This window comes from Schistocerca piceifrons, chromosome X, assembly GCF_021461385.2.
Source record: "Schistocerca piceifrons isolate TAMUIC-IGC-003096 chromosome X, iqSchPice1.1, whole genome shotgun sequence".
Lineage (NCBI taxonomy): Eukaryota > Metazoa > Arthropoda > Insecta > Orthoptera > Acrididae > Schistocerca > Schistocerca piceifrons.
In genome coordinates this window covers 530,417,592-530,434,043 of record NC_060149.1, presented here as the reverse complement: position 1 = coordinate 530,434,043, position 16,452 = coordinate 530,417,592, and the positions used below count along the sequence as shown (strand labels likewise).

Sequence of the window (16,452 nt, the reverse complement as noted above, 5' to 3'; positions counted from 1 at the left end):
CATGAGGCATACAATACATTGTACAAAATAAACAAGAAAGAGTACTGCAGTTCCATCAGAAAGACAAAGGAATTATTCACTGAGACAGCTGTAGACTGATGGTTCTTCATAAATGAAGACAGAGGAAAAGTAACAAAAATGGGCACATGACATCAACTCACTGACAAATGGCAACAGGGATCTAGATCCTCCAGAAACAACAAACACCTTCAACAGACATTATATAACTGTGGCAGAAGAATTGATAAAACAAAATAAAACAGATGAACTAATGCTAAAAATTCCACATATGAGTCATACCACTGCATTCATTCCAGCAATTGATACAAAAGTTTCAAATGTAGTAAAGCAACTAAAAGTCAGACATTCACTTGGTTTCAATAGTGTTATATCACATCTCAAAGAAGTGTAGGGAAAGTATACAAAAACCATTAATACCTGTGCTCAATGCTGCAATAGAGTATGGTATATTCCCAGATTCACTAAAAGCAAGTAAAATAACATCAGTATTTAAGAAAGGAAACAGAGGTGAATTCAGAAAATACCAGTCAATATCATCAATCTGCACCCTTGAAAAAGTCTATGAAATGATAATACAGAATAAAACTGTTAGTTTAATAAATAAATTTAACATACTCCACTCATCACAAAATGGTTTCAGAGAAGGGAAATCAATAATAATGACATCAACTGATTTAGTTGAACATATTCTGAATTCACTTTACAGGCAACAGATGACTTGCAGGATCTTAATGGACCTGTCTAAAGCACTTGACTGTGTGAATCACTGTCAGTAAGAAATTTGAGGCACACTAGTTGACAAAATATAATTACAGATCTGAATTACAAACTGTCAGATATGATGTGCCACAAGGTTCTGTGGTCTGCCTGAAACTATTAATTCTCTTCATAAACAATTTCCCAGAATACATAAAGCAGAACTTTATAAAGTATGCTGATGACACTTAACATTATATTTTGGCTGAGACAAAGGAGGAGCTTGAAAAAGGAGCACTCCTAAATTTTGGAACTGCAGACAAGTATCTAGTAGAAAACAATATTTTTATAAATCAATCTAAAACAATGTGTGTAGTGTTCCAAACCAAACAGAGTGAAACTTATAATGTAAATATTAAATTAAACAGAGAGGAAATTGAAGACGTAAGCATTATACAATTTTAGGAACTATTACAATAACCATTTGACATGGGAGCATGTAGAAAGAGAAGCACCCACATATTCCAGATGTTCAGAAGAGCAAAGGTTATGGATCATTAAGTTCTCAGGATACTGTGCTATAAATGTGTCATCTCACATTTGTCCTTTTGAATTCATATATGGGGAAGTGCAGAAAAGAGCAGTGAGGTGTATAGCAAAAATACCACCCAGGCAGACCTGTAGACAAGATTCTGAACACAATAATATTAAGACAGTGTACTTGCTGTACATATATCAGAATATTATGGCAGTGACGGTAAGTGAAAAACACTGCCTAAATAAACAATTGTGGAAAGGATAAGTTACCACTCACCATAAGATGATACATTGAGTTGTACACAGGCACAACACAAAGACTATTACATATTAAGCTTTCAGCCAATGCCTCAGGGCTGAGAGGCTAGAGATAGTGGCAATGTGTGTGTGAGATGTGGTTGCTTGTGTGAATGTTTACGTGTTTTACTTTTCTGATGAAGTTTTTGGCCGAAAGGTTAGTGTGTCAATGTATCATCTTTATGGTGAGTATCATTTTATCCTTTCTATAACTGTTGACATTTCAACCTGGACCTCCTATAAAAGGATGTACATGACTATGTAACAAGAAGAAAGGAAAATTATTATGCAAGACAATGAAATTGCAAACTGACAATGAGTGCTCAAGATGAAGCAGGCAAAAAGGTTTTTTAACAAGTTACCAAAATCAGATATGGAATAAATGGAATTACTTTTTTGAAAAAATTCTTTAAAGGTGTATCTCACTGAGAAATGTATATACAGTATGGGTGAGTATCAGATATCAAATTAAATGTTAGATTTTATATTCAAACAAAAAGTATGTAGCAGACTCATACCTGCCTGTTAAGTGGAGTCCTGTGTTCTTTATTGCACATGGGTTGTATTTAAGCTTTGATGTAATGTAACATGGTGAATGCATTCAGAGCACAGGCCTTCATCTGTCTTATTCTTCCTGCCTACAAAATTTTATGACACACCCTATATTTTCAGCTGAAAATCATCAGCTAGGGTCCATAGGCAAAGAATAAATATATAAATAAATAGGCTGATTACTGATTCATCAGAAGACTTCAACAGAATATTAAGGGAAAATGTTTCATATGAGTACTGAATGTACGTCTACGTGATGAATATGCATTCACCATGAGTGGAGTTTGAAGATCATTAAATGTTTGGGTTAACAATGAGTATGTTACATGCTTCAAATGTCCTTAAAACGGAATTTGGTAAATGTGCTCAGTTTTGTTACATACTGATTATTTACATTTCTGACAATCACTTCTCATTGATCAGTGACACAACACTAACTTCCATTTTCTAGTGACATGCTGCAATCACCTTGGAGTACTGAATCTCTTAAGGTACAGATAAGAATTATATTTATTTATATAAGTTCCAAGCACTGGGGCTCTTATAGCCACATTTTCAGCTGGAAGAAAAAACAAACATCCTGCTTCATGAAGGAATTATCCAAATGGGATGGGGATCAGTAAATGTGATGTACATGTACCGACAAACAAATGATTAGAGATTCAGAAAAATTGGATGATTTATTCACGAGAGAGAGCTTCGGAAATCGAGCAAGTCAATAACATGCTGATGCACCACTGGCCTTTATGCAAGCAATTATTCAGCTTGTCACTGATTGAAAAAGTTGTTTGATGTTCTTCTGAGGGATATCATACCAAATTCTGGCATGTTAGATCTTCAAAATACTGAACTGGTTATTGGGCCCTGCCATTATGCTCCAAATTTTCTCTACTGGGGAAATATCTGGTGATCTCGCTGGCCAAGGCAGGGTTTGGCAAGCATGAAGACATTCATTAGAAACTCTCACTGTATTCAGGCAGACATTATCTTTCTGAAATGTACACTCAGGATGGCTTGCCATGAAGGACAACATAACAGGGTGTATAATATCATCAATGTACTACTGTGCTGCAAAAGTGCCATGAATGACAACCAAAGGGGTCTTGTCAGGAAAAGAAATGGCATCCCAGATCGTCACTCATGGTTGTCAGCCTGTATGGCAGGTAAAAGCCAGATTGGTATTGCACTGCTGTCCAGGGTACCCCAGACATGTCTTTGGTGATCACTGGGTCCCAGTTCAGTAAATGAGATTCCAGGCCAAAGACGTGTCTGGAGATAACCTGGACAGTGGTGCAATACCAACTTGGCTGCCACGGTCATATGACCAGACAAACAGGAGTGATGGTCTGGGGTGTCATCTCTTTCCGTAACAAGACCCCTTTGGTTGTCATCTGTGGAATCCTTACAGAACAGTAGTACATTGGTGATGTTCTAAGCTACATTTTGTTGTCCTTCATGGCAAACAATACTGGGCTTACATTTCAACAATTTAATGTCCACCCACACATAGTGAAAGTTTCTTCTGCTTATCTTCATGCTTGCAAAGCACTACTTTGGCCAGAAAAGTCGCTGGGTTTCTCCTGAATTGAGAATGTTTGGAGCATTATGGGCAGAGTCCTCCAGCCTCTCAGGATTCTGATCATCTAACATGTCAACTGTGCAGAATATGGCATGATATCCCTCAGGAGCACATCCAGCAATTCTATCAACCAATGCCAAGTCAAATAACTTGTATTTGTATTTCTTTATTGGTCCTGCAAATCATGTTTAGGTACATATTTTGCACAAACGATGTAGGACAAGTCAAGTTGGTACAGTATATACACTCCTGGAAATGGAAAAAAGAACACATTGACACCGGTGTGTCAGACCCACCATACTTGCTCCGGACACTGCAAGAGGGCTGTACAAGCAATGATCACACGCACGGCACAGCGGACACACCAGGAACCGCGGTGTTGGCCGTCAAATGGCGCTAGCTGCGCAGCATTTGTGCACCGCCGCCGTCAGAGTCAGCCAGTTTGCCGTAGCATACGGAGCTCCATCGCAGTCTTTAACACTGGTAGCATGCCGCGACAGCGTGGACGTGAACCGTATGTGCAGTTGACGGGCTTTGAGCGAGGGCGTATAGTGGGCATGCGGGAGGCCGGGTGGACGTACCGCCGAATTGTTCAACACGTGGGGCGTGAGGTCTCCACAGTACATCGATGTTGTCGCCAGTGGTCGGCGGAAGGTGCATGTGCCCGTCGACCTGGGACCGGACCGCAGCGACGCACGGATGCACGCCAAGACCGTAGGATCCTACGCAGTGCCGTAGGGGACTGCACCGCCACTTCCCAGCAAATTAGGGACACTGTTGCTCCTGGGGTATCGGCGAGGACCATTCGCAACCGTCTCCATGAAGCTGGGCTACGGTCCCGCACACCGTTAGGCCGTCTTCCGCTCACGCCCCAACATCGTGCAGCCCGCCTCCAGTGGTGTCGCGACAGGCGTGAATGGAGGGACGAATGGAGACGTGTCGTCTTCAGCGATGAGAGTCGCTTCTGCCTTGGTGCCAATGATGGTTGTATGCGTGTTTGGCGCCGTGCAGGTGACCGCCACAATCAGGACTGCGTACGACCGAGGCACACAGGGCCAACACCCGGCATCATGGTGTGGGGAGCGATCTCCTACACTGGCCGTACACCACTGGTGATCGTCGAGGGGACACTGAATAGTGCACGGTACATCCAAACCGTCATCGAACCCATCGTTCTACCATTCCTAGACCGGCAAGGGAACTTGCTGTTCCAACAGGACAATGCACGTCCGCATGTATCCCGTGCCACCCAACGTGCTCTAGAAGGTGTAAGTCAACTACCCTGGCCAGCAAGATCTCCGGATCTGTCCCCCATTGAGCATGTTTGGGACTGGATGAAGCGTCGTCTCACGCGGTCTGCACGTCCAGCACGAACGCTGGTCCAACTGAGGCGCCAGGTGGAAATGGCATGGCAAGCCGTTCCACAGGACTACATCCAGCATCTCTACGATCGTCTCCATGGGAGAATAGCAGCCTGCATTGCTGCGAAAGGTGGATATACACTGTACTAGTGCCGACATTGTGCATGCTCTGTTGCCTGTGTCTATGTGCCTGTGGTTCTGTCAGTGCGATCATGTGATGTATCTGACCCGAGGAATGTGTCAATAAAGTTTCCCCTTCCTGGGACAATGAATTCACGGTGTTCTTATTTCAATTTCCAGGAGTGTACAACATCATACACATTGTTATTTTGAAAGAATAAATAATTAAAAATTATTCAAGACATGTTGAATATTGATGACAAATTTAATATAATGAAATAAAATGATAGACTTATTAAGAATATTTGTACAGTTACACTACACTTTTCTGGTACTCTAAAAATTCGGAAACAGAATAGAAGCAGTGGTCAAGCAAGTACTCTTTCAGTTTCACTTTAAACTTTTGTAAATTTTGCATCTGTTTCAAATAGGGTGGCATGTGACTGTACAGCCTTATGCCAGTACGATACACTCCTCTCTTATAAATGTTTGTACTTACTGTATTGACATGCAAGTAATGCTTCTGCCTAGTATCACAGTTGTACTTGAAGATATTTCCATCTTTTAAAATACTTCCTTTTGTGAAATTTAATACTTCATACATATATAAGCAAGGAAGAGGCAGTATACTGAGATTTTTAAACATTGATTTACAGGAGTCTCTGTACTTAGCATGGTTTATTATTCTATCAATCTGTTTCTGTAGCCTAAACTGTTTGCATAAGGGCCAGATGTGGAGCAAAACATTATTGAATTGCTCAATTTATAAAGCTCTTTCTCTTTATAAGTCATGCAGTTTTTCTGAAATTGTAATAATTTGTTTGTTTGTACACGTACATTATATGTACCAACCTATGTTCCATTCTGATAATACCTTCACCATGTGTCACTTTTTGTCTCAGAGTGTATATCTGGGGAAAATTTTGGTGATTTAACATTTGTTTGAGTCAGTAACATAGAAAATAAAGATAATGTTAACATGGGGTACAGATCTTTCAGTTTTTTCTTTTGCTTTAATGGGATGAATAAATGAAGCAATGTGGTGATTAAGTTTGTTAGAAGGCCTACATAAAGATATTCTGTATCAGTCAAAAAATACAAACAATGCTCACCCAAAATGTCAAGTATTGTTTGATGATTGGAGACAATTACACCCACTTTGTTCTCCTTCAAATGATGACAGTCACGCATCTCCCAAGTGATACCAATAAGTTTTGAGATATACTTCAGTACTTTAGATACATCACTGTAAGAAAGAAAAATAGATTTAGACTTATTTTTTGTACTAATTATTCATTACACTGCACTCAGTTAAAGATTACTTTTTCTTTCAGTCGCTTGTACAATTCAGGTTATAAATAACAATATTTTTGTATCTTATACTGAAAATTAATTACTACAGAGACATATATAATTAGGGATTACTTGTCGTTATTTCCTAAAACCCTATCACATAGATGGTACAGCACACTTAAAGATGAGAAAATATTCTCTATGTTCCATTTCAACTGGCCATTTTGTACCACAAAACAAATGAACCAGGGAAGTTTGTTCAAACTTACTTCTCAGGATGTAATAATACAGCAAGTTTTGGAAATGAGGAGGGGGAGGTGGTGTGATTGTTTGAATGGGGATGGGAGAGGTAGGGGAAATTTGCTCCATACTATCAACAAGTAAATCCTTGATGCTCATCCACAAACTGAATGCAAGTAACAGGAAACTTCCTCAATGTGAGACTACAATACTTGTGCAGCAAAGTGCCACAGTGGTAATTACCATCTTTAACTTGTCACCTAAGTCATAAAACTCTGTAAAAAAGAATCATTTTTGGTACAAGTGTTTGCCCTACCAACTGTAAGTAAGTAATCACTTGCATCTACATGCAATATTGTGACATGATTCATCCAAATTAGACACTATATCACTATATCTGCAACAATGTATGGTTGTGTCATATACCATATAACAGGGTCCAACAGAAATGTTAAGTTGATATTTTTGCACAGCAGAATGGGAAGCAAACATGGTACAATGCTCTAGGATATTATCTAAGAAATGGATGTCACTTGTCAATAAAGAAGGGTTGGTGCAGACACCAATGTGAAGATTAGTCATAAGGTTTTACTTATAGCCTCAAAAAATTACACTGTTGATTTTTTGTTTGTATGCTGGTGCATGTCTGCAGTCCTGGTACATGTTGAAATCCTTGTGTTGCACTACCACAGTATGTCACTAGAGGAGCCAAAACAGTATGTCACAGACCAATAATAGAGTGGACTTCGTTTTCTGCATTTGAAGGAAAACAACTTAGCAACAATCCATGGTAATTGATGGAAGTGTACAGCAACAAAGTATCATTGTCTGACACAGTAACTGGGTGGCAGAGGCTCTCCCTGCATGGTCAAAGAAATCTGAATGACAAAAACCAAAGTGTCAGGCTATCTCTCTTTAAAGGACGGTAAATCACAAGAGAAGCTGACACTCTGATCACATCTGAGGTGACACTGACAAAAGCAAAAATCAGTCATAGATCAGTTTTCAACATCTGGCTCAACATTTTGAACATGACAGAGGTTGCTGCTCACTGGGTTCTGTGACTGCTCACACCCATTCAAGAAGCCCTCCAAACCAAGGCAGCAGTAGAAATGTTGTAGGTGTCTCAGTCCAATCTAAACAACTTTTTTAGCCACCTAGCCACACTTGATGAGAGCTGTGTGTATTGCTATACTGAGACAAAGGAGCAAAGCAAATAGTGGAAACATGTGGATTCACCACTGCTGAAAAAGGCAAAGAGTCAACCATCATCGAGCAAGGTGACGCTAGGTGTTTTTGGGACTGCCATGGTGTGGTGCTAACAGATTATGCTAATAAGGAGCAAATCATCACAGGAGTATACAACTAAAATCCCCTGAAAATGTTACAGGAGGCTGTCAAAATGACGTGGAGCAGAAAGCTGTCTGAGGACGTGTTTGTACTCCATAAAAATGCCTGAGCTTATTCTGCACAAGACACAGTCACACAAGCTGCATATTTGGGCTATCAAAATTTGTGGCACCCCATATTATCCTGACATGGCACTCAGTGGCTTTCCTTTGATGAAAAGACCATTTTCAGAATGCAATGAGGTGATTTTCAAGGTGGAACATTTCCTGAGCAGCCGAAATGCAGATTTCTACAACCAAGGTCTCCACCAAATCATCCACTGTTGAGAAAAATGTGTTGCTTTGAAAAGTGAACATGTAGAAAAAGACGAACACAAAATTTTCACTTTCACAGCTTGAGTCTTCAAAGTAATAAAACTCTATGATTACTCTTCTTATAAACGTTGGTCTGGTACACAGTTGATCCTTTAGCATGTCACGGATTACTGTTTGGGCCTTATGGACAAAGGCTTGGTAGACATCACAAAGTAATGATATAGATGACGCAGGGTTCCCTTAAAGCTCAATATGTGGGTGTATGTTCTGGGATCTGAAGACTACATTGGTACTGGAACTGTTTGGTGAAGCTAATAACATGAATGGAGTCAAGACCTAGGCTGAAGACATCTAAATGGTGTCTGGGGATGCAGATGGGAGTTGAGAGAAAATGACAAATATGTGCTCTTATAGATATAAATTGACTTTAGGAGCATCAAATTGGCGATAGCTACAAATAAAACTAAATATATATTACTTAAAGGATGGTTCTCCATAAATCACAACCCAACTCTTATGTGTGATAACAGCCCAGTTACTCAAAGCACCATTTTCAGATACTAAAAAGTATTCTTGAATGGTAAAATAAACATTTTGATGCTATCACAGTTTGTCAAAAGACACCCAAGAATATGTGTAAAATTAATCAGACATAAATTACTCTTTCAGCCTGTGAGATTTTACAACAATGCATTTTGATCACCATTGTGGGCTTTCCTGAAAGTGTTTGAGTTCACAGACTGGTTGATAAGACACAGAGCCAGCCCAAGATACCTGAAGTAAGAAGTTTTCCTGAGATACCTGCGAGTGCTTAGCTGTTTCCAAACTGACACTAACACTTATTTCACTCAACTTTTCAGTGGTACATGGTTAATGCTCAGCTCAGGCAATTCTCCTGGGTTTTCCTTTCTAAAGGAATATTTGAAAATGGAGTTAAGCATTCTGCTTTGCTACCCTCAATTTTCAGTTCCTGTCTCATCTACGAGTGACTGGGCCCTAACTTTGGTGCCACTAACAACCTCTACATATGACCAGAATTTTTTTGGGCTTTATGAAACAGCATTCTGCCATGGTAGTCATTGAAGGCTACACGCATTGCTCTCTTGACACCCAAATGTGCTTTATTTAGCATCTCTCTATCTAGGATCCTATGGTTTGTTTTACACCTATTATGCAGTAATTACTGTTTCTTTAGAAGTTTCTTTACAGGTTTTGTCCCAAATGAAATACATAAGCTGAATTAGTGTGCAGCTTCCACAGTCCACATTTCCTTTTCACCTCTTCTCCTCCCCTAATAGTGACAGCATGTTTGGTACATAGTTGTCTATCTGATATAAATTCACTGCCTGTGGTTATGGAAGGGGTGAATTTAAGAAACTTCAGAGTGAATCAAACCTGTAATTTTGGGAAAGGAGGAGAATTTTATGGGATTTGCAGTGGGTATAATCTTTTGAAAATGGAAACAGAAAAAAGTAATATAAGTTCTGTTGTGCATAAGAAAAGAGATGTGAATATGTAGTCAGGCTGATGTAATCTGGATTAGACCAGATTTTGTGAACCAGAAATAATGAAAATTCAAGGAACATTGTACTTGCATAGAATAGTAACCCGTCGTAAATGAGATGTGATGACATAATAAAGAATGGTATATGTGGTGTCACCGCCAGACACCACACTTGCTAGGTGGTAGCTTTAAATCGGCCGCGGTCCATTATTATACGCCGGACCCGCGTGTCGCCACTGTCAGTGATAGCAAACCGAGCGCCACCACACGGCAGGTCTAGAGAGACTTACTAGCACTCGCCCCAGTTGTACAGCCGACTTTGCTAGCGAAGCTACACTGACCGATACGCTCTCATTTGCCGAGACGATAGTTAGCATAGCCTTCAGCTACATTTGCTACGACCTAGCAAGGCGCCGTATTCAATTGATATTTATTATGTGAAGCATGTATCATCAAGAGAGATGTTCTACAATTGTGGATTAAGTTAAGTATTACATCATCTACGTACTTTATTTGCAATTCTCAAGATATTGTCCTGTTCCAGACCTCACGCCAGTCAGCGTGTAATTAAATGCGTGCATTTCGGCCTCCTCTAGAAACACAGTGTTGGCTCTTCTGCCAACACTACAGTATATGCATCTCTGCTGATACCAATGGCTAAGTTCTTCCTATCATAGTATCTTGGTCACTACAGTTCAAAATTATAGCACTAATAAAAGAAGAAAGAGTGAAAGGAAGAATACTGCTGTCTACAATAACTGTTGATGTGATGTGATTCTGGTAGCAGTGATGATGAATGGTAAGACTGGTTTTCGTGGTGCTGTTGATAATGGTGAAGTATATAGCCCTACTAAGCTATAGAATAAAAACCAGATTTTTTACAGACCTACTGGTACTTACGTTAAATTGTCAACATTCCAAGGGCGCAGCAAAAATAATGGAATGCATATTAATCCTGCCACAGAAACACAAAATATGTACGCAAAGTATCGCAGATAGAATTTCAGTGTTCCAAAGTCTCCACGTACACTGATCCACAATAAAGGTAAACTTAAAAGGACTGTTACAACAGGCCACTGGATTCCTTCTTCCAAGAAAGTCTCCATGATGTCACCTGAAAATGAGAAAAACAATTTTTCAGAGTTTCTATATGTATAGGCTTTTCACTATAGTTTTTGGTAGTTAACACTCAAAATATTTTAATCTGAAGTTCCTTCAATATAAAACTACAAATAGATTAATTAATTATAAATGTGATTAAACACAGGAAATAAAGTTCTGTTACATGAAGCCACTTTCAGATGGTTTCTAGTAGAGTTTAACTAGCAATTTTTCACGCTTTCCAATTGCATGTGAGTGCAAATTCCTTTTATAATGTTGACAAAACTGAAGGATATAAAGGAGCACAGGATTCTTGAGAAAATTTGCCATTCAAGTCACACACATGTGTTGTAAATGACTGTATAGTTCTGCAAAGATGTTATTGCATAGAACACATTCCACAAACAAATTGCATAAACAAATTAATTTTTTTATTACTGATTATCACATTACTATTCATAAAACTATGATGTCAGTCACAATTGTTTTTTTCCTGGAATTATCTCAGTCAGCGCAGTCTGTGTGTTAATGGTGCAGTGCACATCTCTCTGGCAATGGGCAACCAGGGTGGCCCGTGAGAAATGTCTTTATGTCAGCAAAGTCGCAGAATCTACACTGAGCTAAGTGACCTTACTGTTAGATAGTTGTAGAAATAATGAAAAAAAGTCTGCTATCTGCTTTACTGATATGCTGTAGTGTAGCTTTGATGCTGCAGTGTAGCTTCGGCAGACATCGTCAGTGTCCATCCCACAAAACAAAAAGGAAAGAGAGAGGATTTAAGAAAAATATACTGAACAATGTCAAGGAGTGTAGAAGAGAAAAGTATGTTAGAACAAGTTTAAGGGAATAAAAGAGATAAAACAAGGCTGTAAATTCAGCAACTGTATGACAGAAAACCTGGAGAGGTTGAAAGAATTCGCCAACCCGTTGCAGATAAAGGATTATTGGAACCCTTGACCTAGGTTTCGACAGTTTTAAAATTGTCTTCTTCAGAAGGTATAATGGACACAATGTAATGTATCAGCATGTGATGTAACACGGTCCACTATACCTTCTGAAGAAGACAATTTTAAACTTGTCGAAACCTAGGTCAAGGGCTCCAAGAAACTTTTACTTGGAAATGGTTGGGTGAGTCTTTCAACTTCTCAAAGATACAACAAGGATGGCAGCATTGGACTATGATATGCAGGATTAAAGAATGAAAGACAGAGGGAGAGAATATTTTAAAGAACAACGTCATTAAAATTTAGGGAAAACCAGAAATTTGCATTAGAGAAATAGGTGGAACAAGCTGATAGCAAAGGTGATGAAGAGGAACCAACAGTAGTAGGAATGATTATAGCTGTTAAGGAGATGAAGAACTACAGAGTTGTGGGGAAACATACGATAAGAAGTGAAATTTTCAAATCTGGTGGGATAGAGCTGTTAGCGAAAATGAATGAACTGGTTCGGAAAATTGAGGGAAGTGAAAAAATACGAACAAGTGTTAGTGTGTGAACCATTCAACGAAACATCATCGATATGGGCTTTCTGAGCCGAAGGCCCTCTCAGGTACTCTTGATGACTGCACGACACAACACTGACGTTGGACTGTTGATGACTGGAAACATGTTGACTGGTCAGACGAGTCTCTTTGAGCTGATCGACGTGTATGGGTATGGAGACAACCTCATGAATCCAAGGAGCCTGCTTTTCAGCAGGAGACTGTTGAAGCTGATGGAGGCTCTGTAATGGTGTGGTACGTGTGCAGTTGGAGTGAAATGGGACCCCTGATAGACTAGATATGACTCTGACAGGTGTCACATATGTAAGCATCCTGTCTGATCACCTGCATGCATTCATGTCCATTGTGCATTCCGATGAATGTGGACAATTCCAGCAGGACAATGAGACACCGCACACATCCAGAGCTACTACATTGTGGCTCCGGGAACACTCTTCTGAGTTTAAACGTTTCTGCTGGCGACCAAACTCCCCAAATATGAAAGTTATTGAGCATATCTAGGATGCCTTGGAATGTGCCGTTCAGTAGAGATCTCCACTCCCTCGTACTCTTACAGATTTAGGACAGCCCTGCAGTATTCATGGTGTCAATTCCCTCCAGCACTACTTCAGACATTAGTCGAGTCCATGCCATGTCTTGTTGCGGCACTTCTGCCTGCTCACGGGGGCTCTACACGATATTCGGCAGGAGTACAAGTTTCTTTGGTTCTTCAATGTATATTCAACAGGACGCCTCAGAACATAGCATTTTTGGATTACAGCCATGCGTAGGGGGAATAGGGAATGTCTACTGAGAAACTACGTAGTTTCATAACTTGAAATGTCTGCATTTGGCTTGGTCATAAGTGAGATAAAAAACTAAATATATGATCAACACAAGAAACAAAGAAAAGGTGGAGAGGCGATGAACTGATTGAAATGTTTGAAAGAGTACACCAGTTTAAATATTCGTGAGGTATGGCTACAGAAGATAATATGTTACCACCTGAGATAAAGGCAAGAATAACAATAGGAACCGAGTGCTATTACAGCTTCCTTAACATGTTGCGATCCTCCAACATCTCAAGACAGCTGAAGATGACAGTTTACAAAACTGTTATAAAACCTGTTATGTACGGAACCGAAATGCGGACAGTAACACGAAAAGTTAGAAATACCTTGGATGCATGGGAACGCAATGTAGTTCGAAAGATACCTATGGGGTATCACGTGATAATGGCGCAAACGGCCTTGCCGCAATGGTAACATCGGCTCCTATCAGATCAGCGAAGTTAAATAATGATGGGCTTGGCTAGCACTTGGATGGGTGACTATCCGCGTCAGCCGAGCACTGATGGGAAGCGGTCTGCACTCAATCCTTGTGACGCTGTTTGAAGACTTACTTGATTGAGAAGTAGCCGCTCCGTTCACGAACACTGATAACAGCCGAAAGAGCGATGTGCTCATGGCACATCTCACCAGATCCGCTTCCAGTGAGGCCTATCGGCTGAGATGACACGGCATTCGGTCGGTACCGTTGGGTCTTTGGTGGCCTCTTCGAACGGAGTTTAGTTTAGGTGTAATGATGGCGGTTGGAGAATTAGTACCAATGCAGAACACTATGAACTCTATTAGAATCAACCAGTCACCACAGATGTAAAGGCACGAAGGTTACAGTGGCTGGGATGTGTACAGAGAAAGGAAGAACAGTAAGTGCCAAAGAAGATGCAGTCTGCACAGCCAGAGGGTAGCTGCGCAGTGGGGAGATCAAGAGTTCTATGGTTGGATGATGCAGAGATGGATCTGAGATGAATACGAGTGCGGAACTGGAGAAGAATAGCGAAGTCGAGGGATGATTGAAGGAGATAGATGGTCGACAAGCCTTTGTGGACTTATGAGATCAATGAATGGATCAGTAGTGAAATAAAATTACTACAGTCGGAGATATTTAGCATTTAGTTGGACATTCAACAGTGAAGCTACCAGTTATGCACAACGCCCCTCTTTCCCCCTATGCCAATGGAGTCTGTTGAGCATCTCTGTAGGGCTCTCGCGTCGACTAAACGAACCTGTGACGAAACGCGCCGCTCTTCATTAGATCTTGCCTCCCTCTTCTACTAATTTAATCCGATAAGGGTCCCAGACTGATGAGCGATACTCAAGAAGCGGTGGAAAAAGTGTTTTGTAAGTCACTTCCTTCGTGAATGAGTGATACTTTATGAAGGTTCTCCTAATGAGTCTCAGTCTGGCATCTGATTTTCCTGGTACTTTTGCGAACGGCGTCGTGGAACTTCCGACATAACAACTAGATCGTCTATATACATTGTAAACCGTAACGACGCTATTAAACTTTCTTCGGGTACTCCTGTAATTACCTTTACATTGGTCGATTTTGTTACGTTAAGAGCGACGTGTTGAGTTCTGTCTACAAGGAAGTCCTGAATTCAGTCACGAATCCGTTTCAGCAGTCGGTAAACTCGTATTCTGTTCACTACACGACTGTGCGGAATTGTACGAGATGCATTCCTGAACTGAAGGAACACGGCATTAACTTGCGTGACAGTGTCTATGGCGCTCTGAATCACATGGATCAACAGAATGAACTGAGTTCGCAAGTTTTCTGTTTTCGAAATCTGTGTTGACTTTTAGAGAGGAGATTTTCGTTCTCCGAAAATGTCATAATAGGTGAGCATAACACATGTTCCATAACTCTACTACAGATTGCCGTAAGCGGTATAGGCCTATAATTATATGCAACTGTTCTACGACCCTTCTTGAGAACGAGAATGACCTGCGCTTGTTTCCTGTCGCTAGGTCTCCTTCGCTGAGTGATCTAAAAACTATAAGGGGAGCAGGTTATTTCGCATAATCTCTGTAGAATCTCACAGGTATCTCATCCGATCCAGATGCGTTTCCACTGTTAAGCGATTGTACTTGCTTTACATTTCCGCGATCATTTATCTTAATATCTATTTGTTTTGTTGGCATTTGTACTGTATATGCTAATGCCCAAGATGGAAACAATTAAAGAAGAAGAAATTTTATCGTGATAAAGAGAGAAAATGGTTTTAATCTATAGAAGAACAATGCACGTGTGAAGCACGACGTACGGAAATGTAGGGTTCCTGTTTGTGTTCAAAACGGTGCATCTGTCGCATTCGTGAGGTGATGCGTGCGCTTGAAAATGCTCAGTGCTACACACAGTATGGTACATTTGTTAAAGAACAATTTAGATGTGTCGGTAGAAACAGCAGTAGCAGCCGTAATAGAGCAGGCAACCTAAGAAGACCGTCTCTGAGGAGTGAGGGGGAAGTCGGGGAAACACTCCTTCCTCTCGTTCCCTTCCACCCTGTGGCTGCCCATGCTCTGTGATAGCGGCCGCCTGAAAAATATTGCCTTACTATTAGACTTCGTTTTCAATCTTGTTTTGTTTCGTTGTTCGTCAGCACCAGCGCCAAAGGGGCAAATTCTGGTAAAATGTGCATGCTGACATCACTTCGCCAATGTAAGCAAGAAATGGAGGAGGGAACCCTACCATTGGCGATGTTTTAACTGAATAAAATAAAATATGCATCGTGATTTTAAAAAATCCAGAATTAATAAACTACGGCAACGGCCTTGCCGCAGTGGATACACCGGTTCCCGTCAGATCACCGAAGTTACGGGCTGTCGGACGTGGCCGGCACTTGCATGGGTGACCATCCGGGCCGCCATGCGCTGTTGCCATTTTTCGGGGTGCACTCAGCCTCGTGATGCCAAGTGAGGAGCTACTCGACCGAATAGTAGCGGCTCCGGTCAAAGAAAACAATCATAACGACCGGGACATTGGTGTGATGTCCACACGCCCCTCCCATCCGCATCCCCCGCCCAGGACGACACGGTGGTCGGATAGTCCCGATGGGCTACTTGTGGCCTGAAGACGGAGTGCATTAATAAACTACACTGCCTAACAAAAAGGGTGAAGCACCCAGAAGAAGAGAAGGAAACAGAATGAAACTTCACAGG

General features: G+C 40.8%; 1 protein-coding gene across 2 annotated transcripts in view; it reads right to left on the bottom strand.

Moving 5' to 3' along the window:
- Positions 1 to 16,452, bottom strand: part of LOC124721995 (1-acyl-sn-glycerol-3-phosphate acyltransferase alpha) — a 334,826-nt gene that overhangs the window by 39,204 nt on the left and 279,170 nt on the right. For both annotated transcript variants that reach the window (XM_047247168.1, XM_047247167.1), the window contains 2 exons: positions 10,765 to 10,978; positions 6,276 to 6,409 (listed from right to left, as the gene is read on the bottom strand). In XM_047247168.1, the coding sequence (XP_047103124.1) occupies positions 6,276 to 6,409; positions 10,765 to 10,970 (340 nt within the window). In that variant the 5' untranslated portion in view covers positions 10,971 to 10,978. The remainder of the gene's footprint in view (positions 1 to 6,275; positions 6,410 to 10,764; positions 10,979 to 16,452) is intronic.